Below are 11455 nucleotides of genomic sequence, written 5' to 3' on the forward strand. Positions count from 1 at the left end.
AAAGCATTGAATGAACTCAAAGAATTCTCAAAACAAATTCAGTTTTCGTTTTTGGTTGCGACATTTATTACAGCTTCCCATTGTGCTGATGAAAGTAAGTCAGTGTTTTTTCGTTTTTTTTTTTCCCCAGCTTTGAGAGGGCATTTAACATGTCCGGCATAGGGCCATAAACCATCCCAGTAAAGGAAACGCAGTTCAGGTTTGATAAATCAACATTTATTGCCAGTATAGAGCAAATTTATTGCAATATATATTCGTTTAATATAATATCTCTATATAAGACAGATTCACAAGTCCACAACCAACACCACAAGGTTACCGAGGATTATGCTCAAGAGTCGACATCAGATGCTCACGTTTCAATCACTTTATGTGTTTGATCTCACTATGGCTAGAGGCTGGAAAAATCGCAACATAAATGCCATGACAGATAATTTGATTACACTCGAGTAATAAATAAAATATATTTACATTCACGATACGGTTAATATGCAGCTGCGGAAATAAAACAATGGAAAAGCTTTGCTAGCGACACCCGAAAAAATGCGTTCGTTCCTCAGTCTCGGAGATTTTTTGCTTTTCACTCTGTCTCAGACATGCAAAAAAGCATTGCAAAACAAAACAAAAGAAAGAGAAGTCCGGCAAGCGAGAACCAAAATTAAGAAACGGCAAGAGGCGGAAAGGAAATTAGCTCTCACGGCGGTAAATCTTTTCCATGAACTTGAAGAAGAGGTCGTGCGGCAGACCGCGCGAAATCTGCTGGATGTGCGTGCTGATGATTTTGTAGCTGGATTCCTCGTAGGTGGCATACGTGTGGGGCAACCCTATGTCCTCGTACAGCTTCTTCACCTGCGCCACGTCCGTTGGGTTTTTCGAACCGTAACAAGACTGAAAATTGGGTTAAATTTAGGTTCCATTAGGGAATTAGATAATCCTAGAGATAGGGCTGGGATAAAGGTCAAAGCCACACACTAGACCCCCCTTCTCGAACTGGATGTGTGGTTTAAAAAATGTTTGAAACAGTTAATTTTGGTCTTATAGGTCTAAATTGTTCTTAGTATGCTCTAGATAAGGCTAAATTTTGCAACTCCACACTTTGAAGGGGGACTGTGTGGGGAAGGGTCAGGGTGAAATAAGCGAAAAACATTAAAAACGTACTCAGGATACATTCTATTGGGTTGTTGAGTCGTATAGCCGCAGCATGTCACTTAAAAGTCATAAAACCACACTTGGCCCCCCTCCCGAACTGGAGTTACGGCTTAAAAATGGTCTCAAATGACCAAGAGTTCGACATAACGTCTGAAAAGTCCCAGAAAAACGTCACTGATCAATCAAAGAAGAGAGCTGTACTCTAATTGGCTGTTCGGAAAGGCGACAGCAGCGCCACACAGCGACAACCAGCTTAAATTCAAACAAAAAACCGCCAAAAATGTTTTTTTAACGTTTAAACCGATTTATACATCTCCCTATTGATTGGTGGTTCCGAAAATAAAATTCCAGGGCAACACATCCCGCATGTGAGGGGGGACCAAGTGTGGTGCGCCTTTTTACATCATTTTACTGACCTCCATGGCCTTCCTCTGCTCTGGTGTGCACCTCTGGAGCGCCACGACCGACAGCCAGGTGCACTTTCCGTCCTCGATGTCCGTTCCCACCTTTCCGGTCACTTCAGGGTCTCCGAAGCAGTCCAGGTAGTCATCCTATTACATTTTCATAAACCCTGAATGTCCTCAGATTAAGAAATAATTACCTGGACTTGGAAGAACTGTCCCATTTCGAGCAGAATCGTCTTAGCTTGACGGTGCAACTCAGGGTCGCGAACTCCAGCCTGAAAACAGAAACTCTCAGGGTCCTCAGGGTGATTTTTTAAGGAACTGTCCTACCATGTACATGGCGAGGGCGACGGGCAGCTGGAAGGAGTAGTAGGCAGTCTTGTACTTGACGATCGTGTTGTACCGCTTCATCGAGAACTTCTCCAGCTCGGGTTTTCGGCCAAATTGACACGAATGCAGGTCCAGGTTCTGGCCTATGGTTGTCTTGAGCGCCACCTGGACGTAAATTCAGGGTAAGGAACTTGTTTTGGTCGGAATTATTCAAAACTGACGTCGTGGAAGAGTTCGAGGAGGTCGACGTAGTAGGGTTTGTCCCGGAAATGCATCCTGAGCAGCTGGTAGATGCCGCTTTCGAGCAGGATGCCGTCGTTGATGGCCGCCACGCCCAGGTTGTTCTTGCGGTACCAGCAGGGCCGGCCTCGTCGCGTCTCCGAGCCGTCCATCACGTCGTCCATCACCAGGAAGAACGCCTGGAACTGATTATTACGGAAATTAAATTGAATAAAATTTTTAAAATGGAAAATTCACCATTTCGATGCACCAGCCGAGCATCTGGGCGAGCCGGATGTTCTCCGGAGTCAAATCCTCCGGCTTGGCCAGCATCTTGTACGCGAACACGAGGGCCAGGCCGCGGTTTTTCTTCCCTCCTGGCACGTTGTATTGCAGAACCTTAATTTAAAATCAAAATTGTAAAATTTCATTCAAAAAAATTAATTTTCGGGCGACCTTGGCGAACCACTTGGTGGCGTCAGGGACGTCCTGGTGGCGGCCGGCGTCGGTCAGGTCCCTGACCAAATCCGGAAAGACCGCCATGAACTCGCGGCTTTCCTCTCTGCTGGTGACGGTGCCCGTGGCTGCTGCTGGAACCACCACAGGGTGGTTGTGCGTCGAGAGAGATCTGAAACGACGAGAATGACCTCCGCGTCAGTGTCGTCCTCCTTAAATACACAATTTCTAACAACAAATCTGCATTCAAACCACCGGAATTTGAATGAGAAAAGAACAGGCACGTCCGGTGGAGCGAATCTGCATGAGAAGAGCTCTCAGGGTCACCTCGGGTGACGACGGTTCGCCTGCAAAGTGTTGTCGCCGGGTGCCTGCACCGACGCCGACACGCAAAAGCGGCGCCGCAGCTCGGGCCCGCACGTCTCCGCCACGCCTTTGGCGCTCCTCCGCAGAAGGGACAGCATCTCGATCAGATCAGGGTTGAAATTCTTGCTTCCCTGCGGCTGCTGACGTGATTTTTCGCACGCCTCGCTCGCTCGGGGGTGTGTGTGTGTTACTGTTTTTCTCACTCGTCCTATTGACCTTGTGGCGCTGCAGGTCAAGAATGGCCGCCATTCGATCATTCGATGCTCTTGATAGTGCCGGTTATTCAGAATTTTAAATGGCGCCTGTTCTTGTTCTCTGAGACGTAGTTTCACGTTATGCGTCTTAGCCAATCGGAGACGAGCTACACGGATGGAATCTCGCGAGGATGAGCACCGTTGTTCAGAGGCCTATCCTTAATTTGCGGTCTGCTCGGCAGGTAAACTACGCGTGACGTGTCTGAACCTGCTTACTGACCGACGCTGAACTTCCGCTTGATGAGAATTTCATAAAATAATGAGAATTAAATCAAACAATTTTTGTCTCTTTTTCAATTTCAGTTAAATTACGCCGAATTCGCTAATGACTCCATTCATAATCATGATAATCATAAAGAATTATTGCGAACGTCCAGGTTCCCGCCAAAAGTAATCAAAACTCATGCAGCGCCATTGCCGGATTGCACCTACCGCCAGTGCTGCCACCATCAGCAACTTGGCAACACCGTCTGTATCTGTATTGTGTACTGAACGATTTCGGCAAAGTGACGTCCGTTGTTGCATCGGCAATTTGGTCGCTTTTTCCTCGACTCGTGACTTGCGAGGCTCCCGAGAGCGGATTCGGACAGTTTGCCTGGATAGTCGAGTGGTCGGCGAGCGAAAGCGGCGCCGAGTTCCCTGTGAAAAGCGAGAAACAGCGCACACGGCACAAAGCAGCGGTTCAAAATGGCAGCGAGCGATGCAGCCGACGATTCCCTTTACCCCATAGCGGTGCTGATCGACGAGCTAAAGAACGAGGACATTCAGGTGAGAACCCTCGCAATGCAGGGCTTAAAAGGTTACTAATGTAAATCGGCCCGACAGCTGCGGCTCAACTCGATCAAGAAGCTGTCCACGATCGCCCTGGCGCTGGGCGTGGAGCGCACCAGGAGCGAACTCATCCCCTTCCTCACCGAGACCATTTACGATGAGGACGAGGTCCTGCTCGCCCTTGCCGAGCAGCTCGGCAACTTCACCCCTCTCTGCGGCGGCTCTGAATACGTCCACTGCCTCCTGGTGAGCAATGGGAAGCCGCGACAGATATGACGGGATCTGTGATTGGTCTATTTTCACTATTTTTGTGGCCAACAATTGCAATTTCTGTGCTGCGAACTGTTTTAAAACTGAATTTTCGTCATGTCGTGGTCCAGATCCGCAATTTCACCTATTTATTTCGTATTTAAAAAATAATTACAGTAGTTCTTAACTGTAATTTGACCAAAATCTCGCTTTAGAGGACTGTCATCAACTGTAATTTGTTTTAAAATTCTGTTTCGCCATGCTCTAAACTGTAATTCTACCGTGATCCTGCTACAAGCAGTTGTCCCCAACTGTAATTAAACCATTTTTCCTCCCCAAATCGCACCCTGACGCAGTTTTTGACGATTTTAACCAATATTCCAGCCTCCACTCGAGTCGCTGGCGACAGTGGAGGAGACGGTGGTGCGCGACCGCGCTGTCGACTCGCTCCGGCAGATTTGCGCACTGCACAGCCCGGCCGATTTGGAGAACCACTTCGTGCCGCTGGTGCTGCGTCTGGCCGCTGGTGACTGGTTCACCTCTCGCACCTCTGCCTGCGGACTCTTCAGCGTTTGCTACCCCAGGGTCTCTGCCAACGTCAAGTGTAAGCTGAAAAACATATTAATTATTTGTTATTGCTCACGTTTCGTAATGGTTTACAGCCGATTTGCGCCACAACTTCCGACAAATGTGCCAGGATGACACGCCGATGGTGCGCCGAGCGGCCGCAACGAAGCTTGGCGAGTTTGCCAAGGTCGTGGAGCTCGAGTACCTCAAGGCCGATCTCATTCCCATGTTCGTCAACCTCGCCCAGGACGAGCAGGTAATTAATTAATCGAGTTAAGGGACGCACGGGCCCATCGATTGATATCGTTCCCTATCTTTCAATGTAAAATAATCGGGAAATTTGCGAATTTTGGCGCAAAACTCAAGCGATCGATGCGTTTCATCGCGGGGAGGTGTGTCCTGAAGTCAGAAATTGAATTCGGCACATAGGTGAATTTAAAAAAAAATAAAAAATTTAAATAAACGCTGATTTTTGGGTCGTTGGGGGCGGCGGGGGCGGGTTACGTTAGCAAATAAGCCAAAAACGCGCAGAATTTTAAGGTGAGTCTATTAAACTTTGGTTTTGAACTCTACGACTCATAGGAGTCAAGTTATTGATTTTTGTAGCAAAAAAAAAGCGATTTGTGACATTTAAAACTTTTTATTTCGGGGCCCAGGTGGGGCCCTATGGGCCCGACGGTGCTGATTCAGGTACCAATCGATGCACCTTGGCAAGGAGCGTCCGCCCATGTTTGGTTTTTCAAAATCTGACCATTTTTGGAATTATTACAACATTTTTGGGTAATTTTTCGTAAATTTAAATGTCTTGAAAAATGGTTTTATTTTTATTAAAATTCAGCCGTTTATCCGATCGTCGACCACGACCCCTCATCAGAAAGGTATTTGATCAGGCTTTTACCCGGGATACCAGAACGACCTTTTTCAGGGTACCCCGACCTGAGATCCGCTCCGAGGCCGGTTTTTAATGCTTTTTCAGTACTTTTGAGTACATTTAACGATTTTTCATCCTTGCCTGTCAACTTCCTTCCTCAGGTCACGCCATTAAAGGACTTTTTTGCGATTTTTCTAGGACTCTGTGCGTCTGTTGGCCGTGGAAGCGTGCGTGAGCATCGCCACTCTGCTGCAGCAAGAGGACGTGGAGCAGCTGGTGATGCCGACGCTGCGCCAGTGCGCCGAGGACAAGTCCTGGCGCGTTCGCTACATGGTCGCTGACAAGTTCACCGACGTAAGAATTACATTTAAATTTATTTCGTGATGTTTTAATCCATTTTATCGCAGCTTCAAAAGGCCGTTGGACCAGAAATCACCAAAACGGACCTCGTGCCGGCTTTCCAGTCTCTTCTTAAGGACTGTGAGGCTGAGGTCCGCGCCGCTGCAGCTCACAAGGTACTTTTTTAGAGAGGGTTTATTAATAAACAAGTTAATCGGGAAATCGGAGTAAAATTTGTAGACTTATAAATTTAAATTTTTTTCCAAGACAAAAAATAAACATGAATTAATTTAATTAGGTCAGGGACTTTTGCCAGAACCTGGACTCGTACCAGCAGGAGTCGATCATCATGAACAACATTCTCCCGTACGTGAAGGAGCTGGTTGCTGATCCAAACCAGCACGTCAAGTCAGCCCTCGCCTCAGTCATCATGGGCCTCAGCCCCATCCTCGGCAAATATAAGTGAGTTAACTCGAAATAACAGCTTTTCAGGGTCTAAAACTTCTGAAATTTAGGATTAAGGAAACCCTGTTTTTTTATAGCCCCGTTTGTGTTATACTGCTTTAAACCGTTATTTTTTTATTTGATTACTGGCTTGTAGTAAAATAAACTTCTCCTTCAGCACGATCGAGCACTTGCTGCCGTTGTTCCTGCTGCAGCTGAAGGACGACTGTCCGGAGGTGCGTCTGAACATCATCTCGAACCTGGACTGCGTGAACGAGGTGATCGGCATACAGCAGCTGTCGCAGTCGCTGCTGCCGGCCATCGTGGAGCTGGCCAGCGACGCCAAGTGGCGCGTCCGCCTCGCCATCATCGAGTACATGCCGCTGCTCGCCGGACAGCTCGGCGTCGAGTTCTTCGACGAGAAGCTCAACACCCTCTGCATGACCTGGCTCATCGACCACGGTATTGATCTTATGAGAATCATGTTTATTTGATTATTTATATTTGTTTGGACAGTTTTCGCTATCAGGGAGGCGGCGACCTTGAATTTGAAGAAGCTCGTCGAGAAGTTCGGCCCGGACTGGGCCCAGAGCACCGTCATTCCCAAAGTCATCGCCATGTCCAGGGACCAGAACTACCTGCACAGGATGACCTGCTTGTTCTGCATTAATGTGAGTGTGTTTTACCTCAGTTTGAAGGGTGCCACACACTTGGCCCCCCCTCACCTGCCGGAGTTGTACATAATTTTCTCTTTGGGATCAGATTTAAAGCTTAAATTGGCATCTGGGGGCATGTACTAATGAGAATCGATTAAATTTCATTCTGATATATCCTTGGGAGGCCGTAATATCGTGACTCCAGCCTCTGAAGGGGGCAAAGTGTGGTGGTTTCGTCCGAAAGCCAATTTCCCGCTCATTTTTGACAATATTTTCCACATTTTTTCAGGTTTTGGCAGATGCTTGCGGCTCGGACATCACCGCAAAACACATGCTGCCGACGGTACTGACGATGGCGTCGGACGGCGTGGCCAACGTGCGATTCAACGTTGCCAAGACCCTTCAGAAAATCGGTCCCATCCTCGACATGAGGTCAGTTTTTTTTAAATTAAATTTCTTGACTCATATTAAAAATTTCTTGATTTGCAGCTGTCTGCAAGGGCAGGTGAAGCCAGTGTTGGACAAGCTGAGCGGCGACACGGACGTGGACGTGAAATACTTTGCCGCCGAGGCGATCGCAGGTATTCCAGGTACAATTGGCCCTGCCCTCTCTTCCCGCTTGAGGTTATAACCCGATTCTTTCCCGATTGTTCGCAGCCCTGGGTTGAGACGAAGATGACTTTCCTTTTTCACCGAGAAATATTTAAGATAAGCTAAAATTATCACTCACTCACACACACCCACTCGTAAGAGAAGCTTCGCCCCCGTACTCGAGAGTAAGTTTGTGTTGCGATCGTGTAAAAGTGGAAGAAGATTTAACTAATTATTGAACCTGACCCAAACGTTTAGATTATTCTTGTAAATGTTACGTTTTCTCTTGGAGAGTAAAAGTTTTGTTGTTCGCAAGTGTAAATATACATTATGGTAACGTAATAATAAAACTAAATGATTATACGCTAATATGTCTTTTCGGCGCTGTTTCAATTTACTTTGTCCTATAATTTCAAAAAAGTCTGACGAAAAACTGCTTGCCCTATGCCGGCCATGTTAAATGGCCTTACGCAATCGCCTCTCGGAGCTCTCTCAATTGGCAATGAAATATGTTAATTAGTACCAATCGAAAGCTGAAGATTCGCACTCTAACACATATCAAAACCAAACTCGAAAACAGAATTCGTTTTGAGAATTCTACGAGTTCATTTCATGCTGTTGCGCAAAATTCGAAAGGATTTTCTGATGCGTAATGAAGGCGAGCGCGCTGATTGGTTGCTGATGGTCGCGCCCACTTTCACTCAACACAACAAAAATTCTTGGTAGCAATTAAATTGTGCTTAAATCATAACAAACTCAATTTTCCTTATTGTTGTTGTTGAAAGAAGAACAATTAATAATTTAACAGTCACAATAATTGTGATGTTAGTGGCGATTTTCAACGCTACCAAGAATTTTTGTTAGAAAGTGGGCGTGACCAGCAACCAATCAGCGCGCTCGCTCGCGTCAAGTGACTTTTGCGAAATTTGTGCGAGCAAGGAATTTGCTGAATTCTCAAAATCGGTTCATTTAACGTGTTTGGTTCTAACATTTATTACATTGCCAATCTTCAGCATCTCTTTGGTACCGATATAATTATTTTTTGGCCAGCGAGAGCACTTCAAGAGGCAATCAGACCAAGGCATTTTAACATGGCCAGCATAGGAAAAGCAGCGTAATTATGTTTATATTCACTTTTCAATAAATAAATCATCAATTAGGGATTTTACTTGATGCTGTAAATATGAAGAAATTATTTCTCTCGTAAGAAATCAATTTACTTTATATATTTGACACACAATTTTATACAAATTATCAGGAGATGTGCATTATCGACATTAATACAAAAGAAAAGTTGAAATCAGGCGTCTTCGAGCACCCAGAGAATATTGAGGCCTGAAGGACCGAGGCTGACCCTGCCCAGCATGCCGCCCTCCTCGGCCTTCAACTTGTGTAAGAACAGCAGCAGGGTGTGCAGCAAATTGTTCCGGCCCTGTTGAAAAATCGCAGAAAAATTAATAAATAATTCTTTGATTAAATTTTCATTCACCTTTGGGAGTTCGAAGATGGTGCCCTTCCATATGAGCACAAAGTGGGGCGGAGCGGCGGTGAGCTGGTGAATGAGCACGTCGTTGGCGCCAGGCTTTGGTTTGTCGGCGGCCCTGCTCAGGTGCACGGCCGAGAAGGGCCGCGGGTCCGTCCGGTGCCGCATCGGGGGCAGCTGCAGGTCCAGGTACACGGCCAGCAGGTGCAGCACGATCTGGCCACGCCCACATTTTCGGATTTTAATCAATTTTTAGCAAGAGTCGGCTCGAATGTACCTGAGTATCAGTTGGAAGGGTGTCATCCCAGGGTTTTCCGTTGAAGGTGCTGCCAGCATTCCACCGGAAGTCACTCATGCAGCCACCGTGCGCCAGTTCTACACAAAATAGCCTTGTAATTGAGAAAACACCCTGAGAAAAATACCTTTGAGCCGGTGCAGCAGGTAAGGCTGATGCGGCGTGAGTTCGAGGAAGGGCAGCAGCGTGGCCAGGTTGGGCACGTAGGCGGCAACCTGTTGCGTCTGGCTGATGCGCTTCAGCTTGTCCAGGGGGGCGTGGCCGACGCGTTCCTCGCCCGCGCCAAGGGTCGTCAGGGCCTTGTTCGTGGCCTCCACCTCTCGCAGTACGGGCACCAACACCGTCGCCGTCACCCACTGCAAACAGAGGCCATTTAGGAGACAAATTTCCCCTCAATTTCTCAGTACCTGACGCAGGTTTTTGTTGCACTGCGAAAGGTGCTGCTGTCCGAAGCCCTCCTTCTGCCAGAATTTGTCCGTGACGGCCTGCATGTCGACGCCAGGAAGGCTGTCTATGCCAGGACTGCCGCTCGTGTTCAGGGTCGGCGCTAAAAGCACGAAAACGTGGTCAGATTTGCTTTCAAGAATAGTAGGGGAGGGGAAAACGAACCTGGAGTACTGCTCGACAGGTGGTATGCCATGTTTGCTGGCAAAACCAGGTCAGGGCTCACGGAATTCACCTGGCTGTTCCACAAGAGGCTCAGGTTCGGCGGCGAAGAGTTCAGCGGACCTGAGAGAGGGGAAAAGATTCTCAGGGTGTAAGATTTATGCGAATAATTAACTAAAAGATGAGCAAAAAATTAAAATAGCTGATTTTAAGAACATATTTTCAAGGGTTAAGGGGAATTTTGGAGGTTTCCCCTCCAGGTCTTTAACCAAATCATTTAATTTTAAAAGAAAACTCAATTTTAAAACTCACTGTTGGTGTTCTTGGCCGCATTTTGCTGTTCGAGCCGTTCGAGTTTGTCCATGTACCTGATGAGCGAGGGTTCGTCGACGACAGGTTCGTCAGGGTCGCAGTGGAGGGGCGTGGGGCAGTCCTCCCCGCCCGGACTGAGCAGCCAGGACGACGACAGCGACGAGTTGACGGACGCCGCCCAGGACACGTTCGCACTCGCTTAGATTTTCAAATAAAATTCAGGGTTTCTAAAATTTACAACCCATACCGGGAGTGCTTTTTTTGGACAGCAGGGACAGGCTGAGCCAGCTGGTGGCGGACGCGTCCGCCGCGGAGGCACTCACGTCCGGCTTCTTGGCCTTCGGCTCCTCGACCACCGTCGAAAACAGAGGGTCTAAGGTTTAATTTGGTTATATTTAAATAAAAATGAGCGATTGTTAATATCTACCATCGGGGTGGATGCAGAGGAGTTGTTTCTGTTCGGGCGTCAGCTGCGGCGCCTTGTAGGTGAGGAGGATGTGGAAGTAGACGTACAGGTGGTAGGCCATGTTCAAAGACAGCATCAGCAAGGCGCCCATTTCGGCGCATTGCACCCATTTCGGCCGACCCGCGCAGTTCTCGAATCTGAAATCAATTTTAGGATTATAAAATACCTCGAGAATAAATTAAAAATTTAGGTACAGGTCGTAAAGGAAGAAGATGAGGACGCCGAAGTTGAAAATGCCCCAGCTTTCGGCGTATCTGGCTTGTCTGGTCTGCTGCTGCACCCAATTGAACTTGTCCACGTAGTCCCCGGCGGCCGGCTTCGGCTCCACAACACGGCTCGTCGGCGTCGAGGTCGCCGCCGGAGCCGACAGCAACGGCGTCATCGCCGCCATCGCCTCTCGAAGCGGTCCGCAAGCTCGAATTCGGGGTTTCTGGCCGAAACTGGCCGAAAATCGGACTAAATTCGGGTTGCAAGCAGGGCAGTTCGCTGGCCGGTCCTATCTTTTTCCGTGAGGTAAACAAATTTGAATTTCCCGCCAATATCTGCAGCTGGATACTTACGTTCGCGTCAAGAACGGTATAAACCGGTATTATGAGATTCAAAAATTCTCATGGAAAGGATTTTAAC

General features: G+C 47.6%; 3 protein-coding genes across 4 annotated transcripts; 1 reads left to right on the plus strand and 2 right to left on the minus strand.

The window, feature by feature from the left end:
- Positions 1-200: 200 nt before the first annotated feature.
- On the minus strand, positions 201-3123 carry LOC135942236 (farnesyl pyrophosphate synthase-like). The gene is made up of 9 exons (XM_065488250.1): positions 2886-3123; positions 2559-2730; positions 2361-2501; positions 2105-2308; positions 1884-2048; positions 1751-1828; positions 1566-1700; positions 699-888; positions 201-398 (listed from the first exon to the last, which is right to left on the minus strand). Exons 1-9 carry the CDS (start codon positions 3020-3022, stop codon positions 364-366), a joined length of 1257 nt encoding a protein of 418 aa, XP_065344322.1. The 5' UTR covers positions 3023-3123; the 3' UTR covers positions 201-363.
- A 517-nt stretch (positions 3124-3640) lies between these two features.
- On the plus strand, positions 3641-8035 carry Pp2A-29B (Protein phosphatase PP2A regulatory subunit A). 2 transcript variants are annotated; one of them, XM_065488249.1, is made up of 12 exons: positions 3641-3946; positions 4004-4195; positions 4583-4802; positions 4861-5021; positions 5835-5990; positions 6044-6151; positions 6274-6437; positions 6598-6881; positions 6936-7090; positions 7365-7507; positions 7565-7656; positions 7733-8035. In XM_065488249.1, exons 1-12 carry the CDS (start codon positions 3866-3868, stop codon positions 7741-7743), a joined length of 1767 nt encoding a protein of 588 aa, XP_065344321.1. In that variant the 5' UTR covers positions 3641-3865; the 3' UTR covers positions 7744-8035. The 2 variants fall into 2 exon arrangements, with proteins under 2 accessions (XP_065344321.1, XP_065344320.1); XM_065488248.1 differs by having other exon boundaries at positions 3642-3946; positions 7565-7665.
- An 819-nt stretch (positions 8036-8854) lies between these two features.
- Positions 8855-11342, minus strand: LOC135943609 (transmembrane protein 209). Its single transcript, XM_065490237.1, has 10 exons — positions 11023-11342; positions 10790-10965; positions 10610-10735; positions 10363-10560; positions 10054-10173; positions 9852-9991; positions 9572-9800; positions 9427-9524; positions 9156-9365; positions 8855-9098 (listed from the first exon to the last, which is right to left on the minus strand). Exons 1-10 carry the CDS (start codon positions 11217-11219, stop codon positions 8967-8969), a joined length of 1626 nt encoding a protein of 541 aa, XP_065346309.1. The 5' UTR covers positions 11220-11342; the 3' UTR covers positions 8855-8966.
- Between the last annotated feature and the right edge of the window lie 113 nt (positions 11343-11455).

Source organism: Cloeon dipterum, chromosome 4, assembly GCF_949628265.1.
Source record: "Cloeon dipterum chromosome 4, ieCloDipt1.1, whole genome shotgun sequence".
In the NCBI taxonomy this organism is placed as follows: Eukaryota; Metazoa; Arthropoda; class Insecta; order Ephemeroptera; family Baetidae; genus Cloeon; species Cloeon dipterum.